Source organism: Vespa mandarinia, chromosome 7, assembly GCF_050613455.1.
Source record: "Vespa mandarinia isolate Hongniang chromosome 7, ASM5061345v1, whole genome shotgun sequence".
In the NCBI taxonomy this organism is placed as follows: domain Eukaryota; kingdom Metazoa; phylum Arthropoda; class Insecta; order Hymenoptera; family Vespidae; genus Vespa; species Vespa mandarinia.
In genome coordinates, this window is record NC_140816.1 from 1,617,501 (window position 1) to 1,633,224 (window position 15,724).

The 15,724-nt window shown below is 29.2% G+C and overlaps 1 protein-coding gene across 9 annotated transcripts in view; it reads right to left on the minus strand.

The window, feature by feature from the left end:
* sff (BRSK family serine/threonine-protein kinase sugar-free frosting) overlaps positions 1 to 15,724 on the minus strand; it is a 38,337-nt gene that overhangs the window by 11,019 nt on the left and 11,594 nt on the right. For all 9 annotated transcript variants that reach the window (XM_085658181.1, XM_085658180.1, XM_085658178.1 and 6 more), the window contains exons 2-7: positions 6,298 to 6,478; positions 5,894 to 6,034; positions 3,099 to 3,249; positions 2,731 to 2,946; positions 1,885 to 2,084; positions 1,175 to 1,405 (exon numbers count right to left, since the gene is read on the minus strand). In XM_085658181.1, the coding sequence (XP_085514307.1) occupies positions 1,175 to 1,405; positions 1,885 to 2,084; positions 2,731 to 2,946; positions 3,099 to 3,249; positions 5,894 to 6,034; positions 6,298 to 6,478 (1,120 nt within the window). The remainder of the gene's footprint in view (positions 1 to 1,174; positions 1,406 to 1,884; positions 2,085 to 2,730; positions 2,947 to 3,098; positions 3,250 to 5,893; positions 6,035 to 6,297; positions 6,479 to 15,724) is intronic.

Consider the following 15,724-nt stretch of genomic DNA (forward strand, 5'->3'; position numbering starts at 1 on the left):
TATTTATTTCAAACTTAATGCTCGATTTTTATTCCGTTAAGTATTCTATTGAAATTATGTGCGTTCAATATAAAAAAAAAAGAAATGAACGAAGAAAAAAGAAAGGCAATAAATTGTAGGGAGGAAATGTAATTACTTCTCGTCATAGCTGATACTCACTTTTTTTGTGATCGAAAATTCATTTGAAATAATGATATTTCATTGTATACAAAAAAAAAGGAATAAAAAAGACAAAAGAATTGAAATTCTAGCAAAATGTAATTATTTTTTCTTTTTTTGTTCAAAAAAATCAAAGCCAATGCATACTTTTTTTGCTATCCACAATTCGTTTGATATTGTGATATTTCATTGAATACAAAAAAACGAATAATTGATAATAGAAAAAAAAAAGAAAAAAAGAAAAGAACGAAAATAAGGCAAATAAAAAAGGAAAGAAAGCAAGAAGAAAGATATCACTGAAAGAAAGAGCTGTAGAATTATAACAAAATATAATAATTATTTGAGTTTCCTTAAAGCCGAATGTTCACTGTACCGTGATCGAAAAGTGATAGAACCAAGATCTAGGTCAGAGTTGTGATAAGACGTTCGCCGTCGTTAACATTGTTATTTTTCTTCGTTACAAAGAAATATGCCTTGTCATCGTGAATAAAAGCACGAATAAAGGAAACAAGAAAGTAGAAGAAAATAGAGAGAAAGAGAAAGAAAATAAGAAAGATATAGAAAAAGAATATGTAAAATCATCTTTAATTTGGCTATTATTTATTCCGTCGTTATTTTCAATATATTCTTTTCCTTTCGATATTTTTAAATAAATCTAATCAATATTTATAATAAAATATTAATATCTAATATATAATGACGCATCTTTGATACTTCATGGTTTACTGATCCAAATATTCATATATATATAAAAGACAAAAAAAAACAAAGAATGGTAGTAAAATGGTAATAGAAAATATAATATAATATTTTTAAAAGTGTCAATGCTTTTAACTTGTCCTCAATTGAAAAATTGATTTTGAAATAATTACAGGAGAAGCTTTTTAATGTAATATACACGAATATGAAGAAGATAAGTTTTTAAAATCAAAATATTATTAAAGAGGATATAGTCATTTCTCATTTTTTTTTTTTTTTCAAAGCCAATATCTCTTTAAAAGTTGTTTAATTTTACCTTGACTGTCTTCTTGGTGTCAAAGGTGAACCATGACTAATTTGTCCAAGATTTAACGCGGTACTGCCGTTAACACGACACGTATCCACTCGTTTTCTTGGTGGATCGGCTTCCAATTGTCCCCCGGATCCTCTTACACCACCTCTCATTACCTCGAGCTCGTCCTCGCATGCTGGCCTCCTTCGTTTTCTTTCGAGCAAGAGAAAGTATATCACTTTCTCCGTGTTATGACTAGAAAAAAAAGGAGGAGAGAAAGAAAAAAACAATCATACAATTGATATCGCGGTAAGAGAAGAAAAAGAAAAGAAAAGGGAACAAAACAAAATAAAAAAATAAATAAATAAAGGAGAGACATGTACGGGAAAAAATATTCGAAATTCGATCGAATTTGTTATCGAGAGATTGACTAAATAAATCGATTCGATATATTATGATTATGATTTCGATCGTACGAATATAAAGAGAATAAGTTTTTAAAATTAGAATATTTTTAGCGAGGATATGGTCATTTCTCATATTTTTTTTTTTTGTTGTTGTTAAAGCTAATGCTCGATTTTCAAACATTCTATTGAAATTATACTCATAAATACTGATCATTTGTTTTACAAAATACTTACGATTAATAAAATAATATTGATTGAACGTATAATAATCTAATTGTTATACTTCTCTATATTAATCTTTTATAATTCCTTTTGAAAATCTCTTACTTCGGGCTAAGAAGTTCTTGAATTAATTTATCGCGTTCTTTGAAACATCCCAAACTGGCGATCGCTTGCAAGACGTCGGGATCGATGGCGTCAACGGACGGAAGAACGTGCGTTTGCACCACGTCCATCATCGATAATTCCAATTCTAATTCTCCTTTCCCCGCCGCCGTTACCCACAGGTGCCTGTTTATTTCGGCAAGCTGAAAAATAATATCGTTATGTGCGATATTATTTGAATATTATAAAAATATTCAAAATATTAAATTAAAAGATTAAATTAAAAGATTAAAAGATTAAAAAGATTCATTCAAAAAGAACAAAAAGAGATGACACGTTGCATACTTATAGATATGTATTATATCCGTACTATACATGATTATAAATTTATTATAACATATATAGTATAATATATATTTATTTTTATATTTATAATACACTTGGGGATGTATATATATATATCTTTTTTTATACATTTAGTATACGTAGGGTACATATATTTATTTTATTATTTTATTTTATGCAATATATATTTTATTTTATGTGCACTTTCACATAGGATGCAGATATTTATTTTATATCTACGATGTATGTACGTGGAGTATATTATACTTTATTATATTTCTTGTGCTTAATTTGAACGATTAGTAAATTAAAACAAAATAGAAAAAAACTAGAGAATGTAGCAAAAAAAAAAAAAGAAAAAGAAAAAGAAAATAGAAAAAATAAAGTATTAGGAACACGATCGTATGTTATGGTAAATGGAATAGGTGGGATGAAAGAGGGAAGAGGGGAGGGGAATGCGAGGGGAAGAGAGAAATTCGATTTGCCATTGTGTAAGTAGCTTACCGTTAATCTTTTGTCCGGATCAACCTCTATCATTCCTCGAAGTAGATTCTGGCATTCCGGTGGTACGAAGTGTGGTATGTAAAACACTCCGCGTTTAACTTTCTCTAATAATTTTCTTAGATTATCGTCGTCGAAGGGTAAAGCTCCAACTAAAAGTGCATAAAGTATAACACCGCATGACCATACGTCTGCTTTTCTACCATCGTATTTTTCTCCCTGTAATAAATGAAAGAATGAGTTTTTCTTATTTTTCATTCTTTTTTATTTATTTATTTTTTTTTATTGTTGTTGTTGTTTTTGTTTTATTACGAAAGAATCGTTTGTCAAAATGAGAATACATTATCATACGATCATATTAAGAAACTAACTCTGATCACTTCCGGACAGGCATAATGGGGCGAGCCACAGCTTGTTTCCAACATTGAACCCGCTGGCTGCAACGACGCCATCCCAAAATCCGCTATCTTAATATTGTTCTTCTCATCCAATAACAAATTTTCAGGCTTTAAATCTCTATGACTGAAAAAAATAAAAGAACGATGGCCACCTTAGATTTAGCCTTGTGTTAAATTCAACAAACGATTGATATAAGTTTAAATATGTATTTATAATCCTAGTTGTTTGCGCATACCTCAAAGTAATTTCGAAGTTGTGCACTTTGGGATGCGCTATACATCCCAGCAGGCACTTTGAACAGCTATTGTGATTTATAATATAGAATGAATAATTTTGACTCCAAATAAAGTACTGTAATATTTATACCCTCGGAAATAATAATCCGATAGGTTTAAAAATGTATTTGCGTTATAAAAAAAAAAAAAAAAAAAAAAAGAATTCACGAAATCACGTAATGTTTTAATTTAGCTCAAAGTTGATCTGAGGTATTCTACGCCCCATTATATTCTCGATCGAGTGAACCAATCTTACGAAGGTGTCCTCTCCTCCTTTTCCTCCTCTTTCTCCTCCTTCTTGTCCTACCTCTCGTCTATAAATTAGGTCTACCATCGCGAAGAGAAAATTTATTCGATTGAACTCCAGTTTTCCCGATACTCTTTGCCAACTAGGCCTTTTCGAACTTCACTCTCATCGTCTGCCCTTTGTTTTGTTTCCTTTTACAATTCCTTCCATCTCCTAACTCCCACTTCTTTCCTCTCCCTCTCCCTCTCTTCTCTGTCCCCGCTAAACACTAAGAACGAATCCTTAACCCAATTCGTAGAATTCATATAGTAGACTCATATAGACGACAATCGTGTCAGTTAGTCTTTGTGCCTGACGTAAGAATATTACGTATTTACTTTAAATAGATTTCTTAATAAAATGTTATTATAATATGAGGTATAGGAGAAATATGGATTTTAATTTAAAATCCATAATTCGCCATAGGATACTGAATTCAAAGGAGATAGTTGTAACTTTTATAGATTTTAAAAAGTCACTTCACTCGGTTGATAGAGAAACCATAGATAAAACGATACGTGAATTTGGAGTTAAAAATAAATTGGCAAACTTAATACATGAAACACTTACTGACACGATTTTAAAAGTAAAATTTATGGGTGAGATATCCAAACCTATTGAGATAAATACAGGTGTAAGGCAAGGTGATGGTTTATCATCTTTTCTGTTCAACTGTGTTCTAGAAAAAATTGTCAGAATTTGGAATGTAAAGCTAAAAGAACATAACAGTTCGCCAGTAACTTTGGGGAGAAAAAATAAAGGCATTGAAATAAGTTGCCTAGCATTCGCAGACGATTTTGCTATAGTGTCAGACAACCTAAAAAGTGCAACAACACAAATCAATCTCTTGTAAGAAATAGCCAACAAAGTAGGTTTGAAAATCTCCGTAGAAAAAACTAAATTTATTACAAACGTCGAGATAGTTTTTGACTACAGATATTAGTCCAGTGAAAAAAGTAAAGAAATTCAAATACCTGGGAGAAATAATTCAAGAAAATGATTTAGAAAAATCTGCAGTAGAAGAAAGGGTACATAAAAGGGAAAGGGCGTATAATATCACTAAGAATTTTTATAACAAAAAGTGTTTATCTAAAAATCTTAAAATAAGGCACTACACTACAGTAGTGAAATTGGAATGCTTATACGCGAGTTAATGTTTGGTACTAAATTATAGATTAGATAAACTAGAAGTACTAGAAAGGAAAATCATGAGGAAAATTTTAGGTCCAGTGAAAACAACAGAAGTATGGAAATTAAGATCTAGTGATGAAATATACAGGAACATAAAAGGCATAACAGAAAAGATAAGGAGAAGAAGACTGCAATTTTTTGGCCATATTTATAGAATGGATGATTCCAGATTAACAAAAAGAATACTCATGTACCTTTGGGAGAAAAAGATAACAACTAACTAGATTCAAGAAGTAAAGAAAGATCTAAAAAGAAATAATATAAGTGAAGAAGAAATTATAGATAGAGAGATTTTTAGAAAGAGGGTATTAAGCATGGAAGGATTCCAAGGAAGATTGAAGAAGAAACCTGGTGCGAAATGGTCTGAGGACAGAAAACAGCATAGTGAAAAGATGAAGGAATATTGGAGGGAACGGAAAAGAGAACAGCTAAGTGTGAAGAAATGAAATTGGCACGTGGTCCCTAGCAGGCCTCATCGAAAGAAGAAGAAGAAGATGAGATATAGGGGGATGGAGAAAGACGGTTTGTAAATTGTATTTACGTTTTACGGATATCCATAAGTGTTGATATCTAATAAGGTTTTTCTATTTGCATTATTTTACATTTTAGAATTATTAAATAATAACAAATAGAACGAATAACAATCGAACGTCGTTAATGAGAACAATGCCATAAGATTTCGATCATTTGTATCGAGAAAAACTTTTGTGATAAATATTTTTCTTCACATTGAAGAAAATATGAGAAATTTATGATGTATCGAATTTTTTTTCTTTTTTTTTTAAATCTGTTTTAAAATCTTCGTTCAACGGACATAAAAATCAAGAAGTTTTCATAGGTATAATAGAATTTCGATATTTTTTTTATAATATGAAAAATATAACCGACTTTTTGTGGAAAAATAATTTTCATTCTAGCTTATATCTCAGTCACATTCGTATTGATCATATCGTCCATTTATGTTGCAATATTATCGTATGAAAAAATAAAAAAATAAAAACATGGCTTAACTTACCATATGCTATGGCTATGGCAAAAGTCTAATGCGGAAATGATTTGTCGAAAAAATCTTCTGGCCTCTTTCGGCGTTAATCTGCCCTTCTTAACCAGATAATCGAAGAGCTCTCCACCTGAGACGTGTTCCAGAACGAGGTATCTATCGTACATAGAGAAAAGAATGAAGAAAATAAAAAAAAAAAGGACAAAAAAAACATACAAAAAGATAGACGTAAGGAGGTCAACGAACTGTATCAAATTGAATTAATCGTTCGATCGTTTTTTTCGTCTCTCTTCAATTAAAATGTGACGAAACTTGAACAATTAAAACTTGACGAAATAAAACAAATCGATCGAAGATTATTAAATTATAAGCTTTGTAAAAATAGAAAAAAAAAACAGAAAGAAAAGTTATTTACTCACAGATATTTCTTATTCTCGTAAACGTCCGAAAGGCCGAGAACATGGGGATGATCTATCAACTTCATAATGGCGATCTCGCGTTCAACTTTCATCAACACGGACTCCGACAATTTTTCGCGGTTGATGATCTTGATCGCCACCTTCTTGCCCAACACGCAGTGGACGCCCAGTTTGACCAATCCTTAAAAAGAAGAAAAAAAAAAGAAATAATAAAAAAATAAAGAACACAAAATATACCTTGAGTATGCATGTATAGTGATCGTAAAAAAGTGATAACATATGATCTATTTTTTTTTTTTTTTTTAAATTTTTAAACAAAAATTATATTACTCTAACTTCTTTATTATATTATTATTATTATATATTATTATTTTGTGTGTATATATGTGCATAAATATACACACACATTATACTAACAATAAATACATACTTATATTATACTAATGATATGACAATATATTAGTATAATATTGTAGTATGTAAGAGTATACTATAGTGTATAGTAATATACTATATGTATATTATATATTAGTATAATATAGTATACTATATTATATTTACTTGAGTATATTAATTATATAGAGTATAGTATATTATAATCTAGTTTAATTAAAATTAATAAATATTGAAACGGTGATAATAGAACGATTAGATTATTATAATTTTCATTTTAACAAAATTTTATACTACAAATTATAAATTAAACGTTGTATTGTTATAAGTAATAAATATTGTTTTTTCCTTTTTCTCTGATTATTCAATGATTTTATCCCCATGTGTATGAACATGCGACATTTTCTAAATACATGAACGATCCTAAGTGCTCTCGTGTTTTCATTAAATGGAAAATAAAAAAAAAAGCTAAATGAAACGTTCGATATCATACGTACTCGAATTTCTCTTAGCCCATTTTACCCTTTGAACCTTTGACTTATTTTTCAAGGAGGGTTCACAATTCCATGTTGTTGGAGATATAAATGCATGTGCGCGCGTGTGTATGTGTACACAAAACGTCATCTATGTATATAAATATCCTTCTTCTTCGAATGGTCTCAAGTTCCTACCACTTAAATATTACATAATAAAAAAAATTACATAATGAAAAGTTTTCACTAATATATATTCGTCAATTTTTCATAATGCATTCTTTTGTTTCGATACATAGATTAATTATAATATATTTTTTATACTTATGCAAAATAGTGCATTAAGATTTATATTTGTTTTAATATTTCTTTTTATTTTTTTTTTTTTTCGTGTTTTTCTATGTACTCTATCTTTTCTTTATACTATATACTCGTTTATTTTCCCGATTCGTTCACATTGAATATTATTTTAGAAACATATTTAACGTCATTCACAATATCATTTAATCAAATTTTTTTATATCAAAAATTTTGTGATGCTACTGATTAATTTTCTTTTTTTCTTTTTCTTTTTTTTTTATTTCCTTCTTTTTTCTATATATCCTTCTGACTAAATTTAATCTTTTATTTCTGTACTTTCGGAAAACGTGAAAGACCAGTGTGTATTTATATACAATGATATTACATAATTTATTATCAATTAAGATAATATAGTATCAATTATAGTTATCATATTAGTATCAATTTGTTTGATTTAATAACGAATAAAAAATATCTATAAATTTTATAATCGAGAATAACGTATATTTAATTGGATATAATATATATTATATCCAATTAAATATATGTATAATATTATTGGAAAAAAGAATAAAAATTAAACGTTTACTTTAAAAATTCATAATTATTTTGACACATTAATATTAATACGATATACTTTACATCATCGTTGAATATTCAACGAGGCAATTATCTCCTTTTTGTTTTTTTATCATTCGTTTTCTTTTCCATCAAAGTCTAACGAATTCGATGGCATTCTCGAACAATGCAAATCTTATTATATTCTTTTTCAAACGAAAAAATAATGCTGCCTTTATCTTTCTCTCACTCTCTCACTCTCTCTCCTTTTCTTATTCTCCTCTTCTTCTTTCTTTTTCTTAATAAAAAGTAAAGATACGATTACGGAAGGAAATAAGAAGATCGAAGAGAAAGATATCGTTTGTAGTTTCCTGCTATCAAGTGTTACACCGTAAAACGTTTAATCAATATAATAGAAGTACAAAGGATAAAAGCGAAACCCTCGAAGAAGCTGATAATGTCTAACGAATTGGAAAATTAAATGCTTTAATAAATTTCAATCGAATAAAATCAAAATGGATATTAATACGATATCTTTGAAAATTATTTGTAAATGATCCCGTTATCCAATATATTATAATACTTTCAATTTTCACGATCGTTTTGGATTCTAGTAATTTCTTTAATCGTTAATCTTAAGTAATAAATTCCGAAAAATTACTTTTAAACATGAGTTTAATAATAATTTTCGAGTATAATAGCAAACGTCGACAAAATTCTTTCGGATATATATTTTTAATAGTTTTTATTTCATTATTATAATATTTTATTGTCATACCGTATATCATTAGCTTTTAAACTTCCATTAAAGTAAATGAAATCTTTTCAATATACGTTATGAAGTTATGGAAAGTAGTTCGTTGGAATTTAAACGATTGGAATTCTTTTATAATCGATTAAAGCATTTGGAAATTGTTCATTGATGAATTACAATGAATATTTCAAAAATGATAAATCAACGATTCAACAGCAAATAACACGGTCATTGTTAAGACTCAATCAAGGTTCTAATATCAAGAATTGCTATAGTAATCGTTTTGTATACACACATACATACACACATACATACACACATACATACACACACATTAATATCTCCTCATCAAAGAAGTATCCCCATCCCTTGACCTCGTATATTGAACATGTATTATTCTATGGTTGCTATTTATTGAGTCAGTATTTTTAAACATTTGATCATTATTTTATATAAATCTGATCGGTAGATATTTATAATAAAATAATAATACATAATACGCAAGTTATGCAATTCTGACACTTAATTATATTATACCGATCAAAATATTCACATATAGATACACCGATCATTTATTTGACAAAATATTTTATTAATATACTTACATATTAATTAATAATAATACTGATCAACGCAAATAGATAGTGTTATCACGCTATCATAAAGAATATATTACTATCATGGACAAATAGTTTGTATAATTCTATGGTCAAAAAATCTATGTAAACGCTATAAGGTTATTTAAAGCATACCGATATTTATAATAAAATTATGAAGAATTTTATTCCTTTTGTGTCTCCATTAATAATCCGTACGAAAAACGATTGATACCGACGTTGTACGATGGAATTAAAAAAGATAGAAAAAAAAGAAAAAAAAAATTAAAAAGGATCTAACAATGAAATAAAATGTTCGATTTGTATCGTATTATATTGTTAACGCTCGCATTGAAACGTATCGAAATGATTTATAGTCCGAATGACTGTTACGTTCTTTTTTCTCTACTTTTTCGTTTTAGTTTTTTATTTTTTTTTTTTCATTGCACCTATATATATATATATATATATCTCGTAGTTTCGTTTGATATATGTGGTTCGCTAGAAAGATTTGCATATTTGACGATGACATAGCGTTTCCGTTGAATTAATTCGACGCATGGATTTTTATTTAAAAGAGAGAAAGAGTCAGAAATAGAAATAGATAGAAAGAGAGAGAGAGAGAGAGAAAAGAAGAGAGAAAAATAAAATCAAAGATACATATCTTGAAATTATGACAGTGATGCCTTGTCACGTTTTCTCTTTTCTTTCTCTCTCTCTCTCTCTCTCTCTCTCTCTCTCTTTCTCATATGTGAATCTATTCAGAGTCCCTGCGATAAAAATTATATCATTTTTATCGTCGAAATAATGAAAAAATAATTCGTCTAAATCTGATTGATAAAGCATTTCTCATACGTTTAATGATTTTGAAAGAAAGAGAGAGAGAGAGAGTGAAATCTCGTATATTTTTAAAGATATTCGTTTTGCAATTAAAATGGAAAAAAGGTCTGAATCGTTTTAATGAGAAAAATAACCCCTCTTTTTTTCCTCTCCCTCCCTCTTTTCACCCCCTCCCTCCCCTCTTCCTATTTCTCATTTATGAAAAAATGTTAGCCGTAGAAAAAACGTTAGGCTCATATGCATGTCAAGGAAGGTAAAACGGTAGTCTAGACCGTTTTACGAAACGCATAATTAACCTATGAGGGTACTCTCACTTATGGAATTACTTCTCGTCTGCTCAGAGATACGAACGGGTGAATACTCTCTTTTTTACTCGGCACGAATATACGCTGTGTTTTTCGTTTGCAAAACTACTCTGATATTTTCTCTCTCTCTCTCTCTCTCTCTCACTCTCTCTCTCTCTCTCTCACTCTCTCTCTCTCTCTCTATCTTTCTTGTTCTGTATGTATATAGGAATCTCTATGGGTGAATGTACAGGTATGTGTGTGTATATGTTTGTATAGGTTTGCATGCATTTTGACGATACGGACTTTTGGAAAAACGACAAAAAAAAAACGAAAAAACGAATGATCACACCTACACATATCCGATTAAATATTATTACAGGAAATGATTTGATTTTTTTCACCTTTTTTCCCCCCTTCTGTTTCCTCTCTTTCGTTCCGTTTTTTTTACTCTTTTTTATTATTGTCCATCGTGCATGTTACCGCTATCTATCGACTTTTTTCTTTCTCTTTTTTCTTTTTTTTTTTTTCTTCTTCTTATCAACAAAATACCCACTCGTCGTGCTATATTACGCTATATTCGCTTATAGTCTTGCCACTCGGATCTCCATGTAATTACGATGGTAACCGTGATTTTATACGGTTATACTTAGCGCATAATTGACTTAGCGAGACTTCGAGGCAAAGTTCGCGTTGACACTCTCTCTTTCTCTCTCTCTCTCTCTCTCTCTTTCTCTCTCTCTCTATCGTGCACGTTCCCGTGTGAGAAACTCTACAGTATTCCTAATGCATCTTAGCCTTGCATACGATGCAACGACGAAGATTGCCTATTACAGCGGCAATCTGTGATGAAAATGAATAGAATCGAATACGACATTTAACATTGGATTATTATTACTATTAAATGATATATATATATATATATATATATATATATATAGAGAGAGAGAGAGAGAGAGAGAGAGATCGTTAAGTGAATATAAGTAAATATCCATAAAGAAATATTTCTATATCGCGTTATCGTTTTCTTTTTTATATATTTTTATTTCTCGACAAATCATAGAATGGCGTATTAAGTATGCGAGTTAACAAAGAGGGTTTATATTCTCAAGAAATATGTCGGTCTAAGCGAAGTATCGACATTTTACGACGGTCGATAGAAGTAGAAAGATATATCGTGGTGAAAGGAAGAAAAAAGAAAAAAGGGAGAAGGGAAAAAAGAGAGATAGATGGACAGATAGATAGATAGAGACAAAGAGAGAGAGAGAGAGAGAGAATATCGGAATTGAGATAAAGTAAAATTCATCGAATGTCTTTGCTTTTTTCATCGTTTTATCAGAAAATTGAAAAGGAAATAGGCATGACTGACTTTATTTCTTGGCTGCATTCTTTCATACTCTTATCATTCTCTACTATTCATTTTCGTGAGAAAATGTGAAGATATCTCCAAAAAAAAAAAAAAAAAAAAAAAGAAAAAACGGAGAAATAAAAAAAAGAAAAGGGAGAAAAACGAAGCTGGAAAGTTACAACGAAAATACGGCACGCTCATCGTCGAAACAAAAGGGCGGCTGTAAGTAGTACTTTGTTTCTCCAAAGTAAGTATAGGCTGGTTTCGAAGTGCATGGATGCATCAATGGATACGAAATATCTATCCATCCGACTATGTATATATATATGTATATGTACAGTACCGACTGTGGCATACATAGATGAAATGCGTTCTAATCGAAGATGGATATTTCAAGGGGAGATTTCATCGTACATAACACAGAGCACTAAACCTTCGTACGCTATCCGACTCGTGTAATTTCGATGTGACGGGTGTCGACTGTCCACGCTTCCCGCCAAATTCGAGAGAATTGCATTACTGCCACGCGTACGAACGTTGAAGTGCACTTTCTCTAACGATCTGCATCATGCACAATTCAACCGATATCGGACTACGATAGTATAAACCGTAGTTGTGATTGACTGTCCTGTTTTATATTTATCCGATTTCATGATAGACGTATTACAACACTTAACGATACATTAGCATTAGCACTGATGAATTTTTCATTATACATAATATGTTCGTTATATGTGTATGCGTATACGTATATATGTACATACTTATTTGAATATACAAAATTTCGTATATTTATCATGTTAATAAATACAACTTATCCATTTAGTGTACTATTATTTTTAAATAATATTTCATAAAAATTTTCATACGTAATAGGTATATATGTACGTTGTCGAAAATAAATATGTACGCGAATATACATATATGCGGGAATACGTGTTCGTACGTTTTTTATAATTGGTGTCTACTTAGTTCATAATTATTTTTAAATTAAAATTTTTTTCTCTTTATATAGATATGTAAAAACATATATAAATGTTTGATAATAAAAATATACGTATATGAACGAATGTATATATATGTTATATATAGAATGTTATATATGTTATATATATTATATATAGAAATACATGAACATATATATATATATATATATATATATATATATATATATTTCTCATAATTACTGTTCATTTTACTGCACAATTATATATGTACATATTTTCCATTTTAAATATTTATCGAATAGAATTTCCTTTTAATTTCTTTTTCTATTTTTATTTATTTTTTATTTATTTTTTTTAGTAAAAAAAATAAAGAAAAAAAGAAGAAAAAAGATAAATAAAATGGAGAGAACTTTTCAATAAATCGACTATTTACACGTAATACATACGTTAACATGTTACTATGTATTTTTGTATATATAAAGAGATACATAATGCATATATAAATACTGATTTATATATGTCTATGTGTATATAGCTCGTCGTTGCATAGTTCAGAAAATATGTATAACACCAAGAAGCCCCTGTTAGAAATGTCTCTTGAAAAGTTTCGTACTTAAATCTATGTCATAGCGTCGATTTGCGACGTTCATTCAAGTAATTCGTCCTACTCGATGTTTGCTACGTTTATAATACTTACGTAGCTATAGATATGCACATATGTATCATAAATTTAATAGATATGCACAAGTATATAAAAACTTAATTCATTTAATATCTTATACTTATACGTTTTTTTATTATTTAATAAAAAAATAATTTTTTTTCTTCCTTAGACACACACACACACACATACACACACACGTATGTATATATATATATACGTCTGTACAAGTTCAATGATTATGTTCTTGACTCATCGTCGAAGAAACACGAAAGTCTCTACGTGTAAGGTTTCAATGATATTTTCTAATCCGATTGAACACCTTTTCTTCGACCGTAATTCAGCTACATGAATTAGATAACAAAATGAAACACACCAAAATGATTAATCAAATTTTCTAATAATTAACTAATAGAAGACCTATGATGCACGTTTAATGTCGTTTCATAATTGAACGATTAAATTCGTGAAAAAAATCGAAACAAAGAAAAAAAAAGAAAGAAAAAGAAAAAAATCGTAGAACGTAAAAAACGTAATACCAACGTGAAAAAATGATTTAAAAGTTCGAGAGTAGTTTACTCTCGTTTCGAAACCGTTTTATCACGAATCGCGAATAAAAAAATATGTTTTTCTTTTTTATTTATAAATTCTATCAAATTTCACACTGAAATATGTATTTTCATGTAGTATTTATACAAGTCAATGGACAATTTTTGTGCGGCAATGAAGGTTAATAAATAAATGAAAACAAAAACAAAAAAGAAAAAAGGGAAAAAAAAGAATTAAAAATACAAAAAAAAAAAATAGAATAATAAAAAACTATATACCTTCTCCTCTCTCTGTCGCTGTTTATACTCTCCTGAGAAATTACGCAAAGATATGCAAATCTTCATACAAAAACAATTTATAAAATTCCATCTTCTCTTTCTCTCTCTCTCTCTCTCTCTCTCTCTCTCTCTCTCTCTTTGTATCTTTATTTCTCTTTCTTTCTCATATCTTCGTCATCATAGACGAGATAGACGACCGCAGAATCAAATTATATCTCGATATTTTCCCTATTACCTACGAGCTTCATCAAATTGTCGCTAGAGCCAATCCGATACAACATTCGACGGTGTTCTCTTTTCCCTTGTTCTAACGAGGTTACATGTAGGTGACGTGCACACTGGAATTACATTAAAAAGGGAGAAAGGGAATAAGGGATAGAGTATATAGGGTAGAGAGGGAATAGAGGAGAAGAGGGATAACAGATGTTTCAAATATGTGTGTATTTATATGTGTATATATATATATATATATATACAATATATATATACACAATATCTACAATATAAAAAATATATATATATATATATATCCAATGTATAAATAAAATTATTTTTATATGTGAACACGTACATGCGTTGGAAGTGCATAATATCATTTTAAGGAAATAAAACAAGTTCATAAGTTTGGTCTTATTAAAGTACGAAATACATACTTACACATATGTATGTATAGAAGAAATGGATAAAAGGTTTAGAAATGTTTTTGTTATATCGTATATAGATGCACGTCGGTACGTACATATACATGTATGTATTGTACATATGTATATATGTATGTATGTATGTATATATGTATCATATATATCTGCAGAAAAATAGAGAGAGAAAGAGAGAGAGAGAGAGAGAGAGAGAGAGAGAGAGAGAAAGAACTAAATCATGTCGTTCGAAAATTCTCGAAGATATTCTTTTTGAAAAGACTTTGGCAATCGAAATAGGTCAAATACAGTTTTTATGCAAAATCTTTGCCAGTAGTACTATAGTTACGTTTATCGTGGAGTAAATCGGGAAAAAAAGAGAATAAGTGAGTGAATGTGTCTGTGTGTGTGTGTGTGTGTGTGTGTGTGTGTGTGTGTGAGAGAGAGAGAGAGAGTGAGTGAGATAAGGCGTTTCCTTTAGTTTTCTATAAGGATTAGAATGAATATATATATATATATATATATATATATATATATATATATACATAGATAATATATACAATATATGCATACGTATATATACGTATAAAATATGGAGAAGATATTACAAGATGTTTCAAACTAAGCGTGAAATACTTTAATGATAACGTACTCTAGTACGTTTAAACGATGAATGAAAATTCGTCTAAATATACAATTTTGATTTCAAGGTAGAATGGATTTGATTTTCAACGAATCATCTTTATTTTATTTACTTTTCTTATGACTTTTCTTAAAAACGTTCAGAGAGATTTTGTTCGCGTGTTAATAT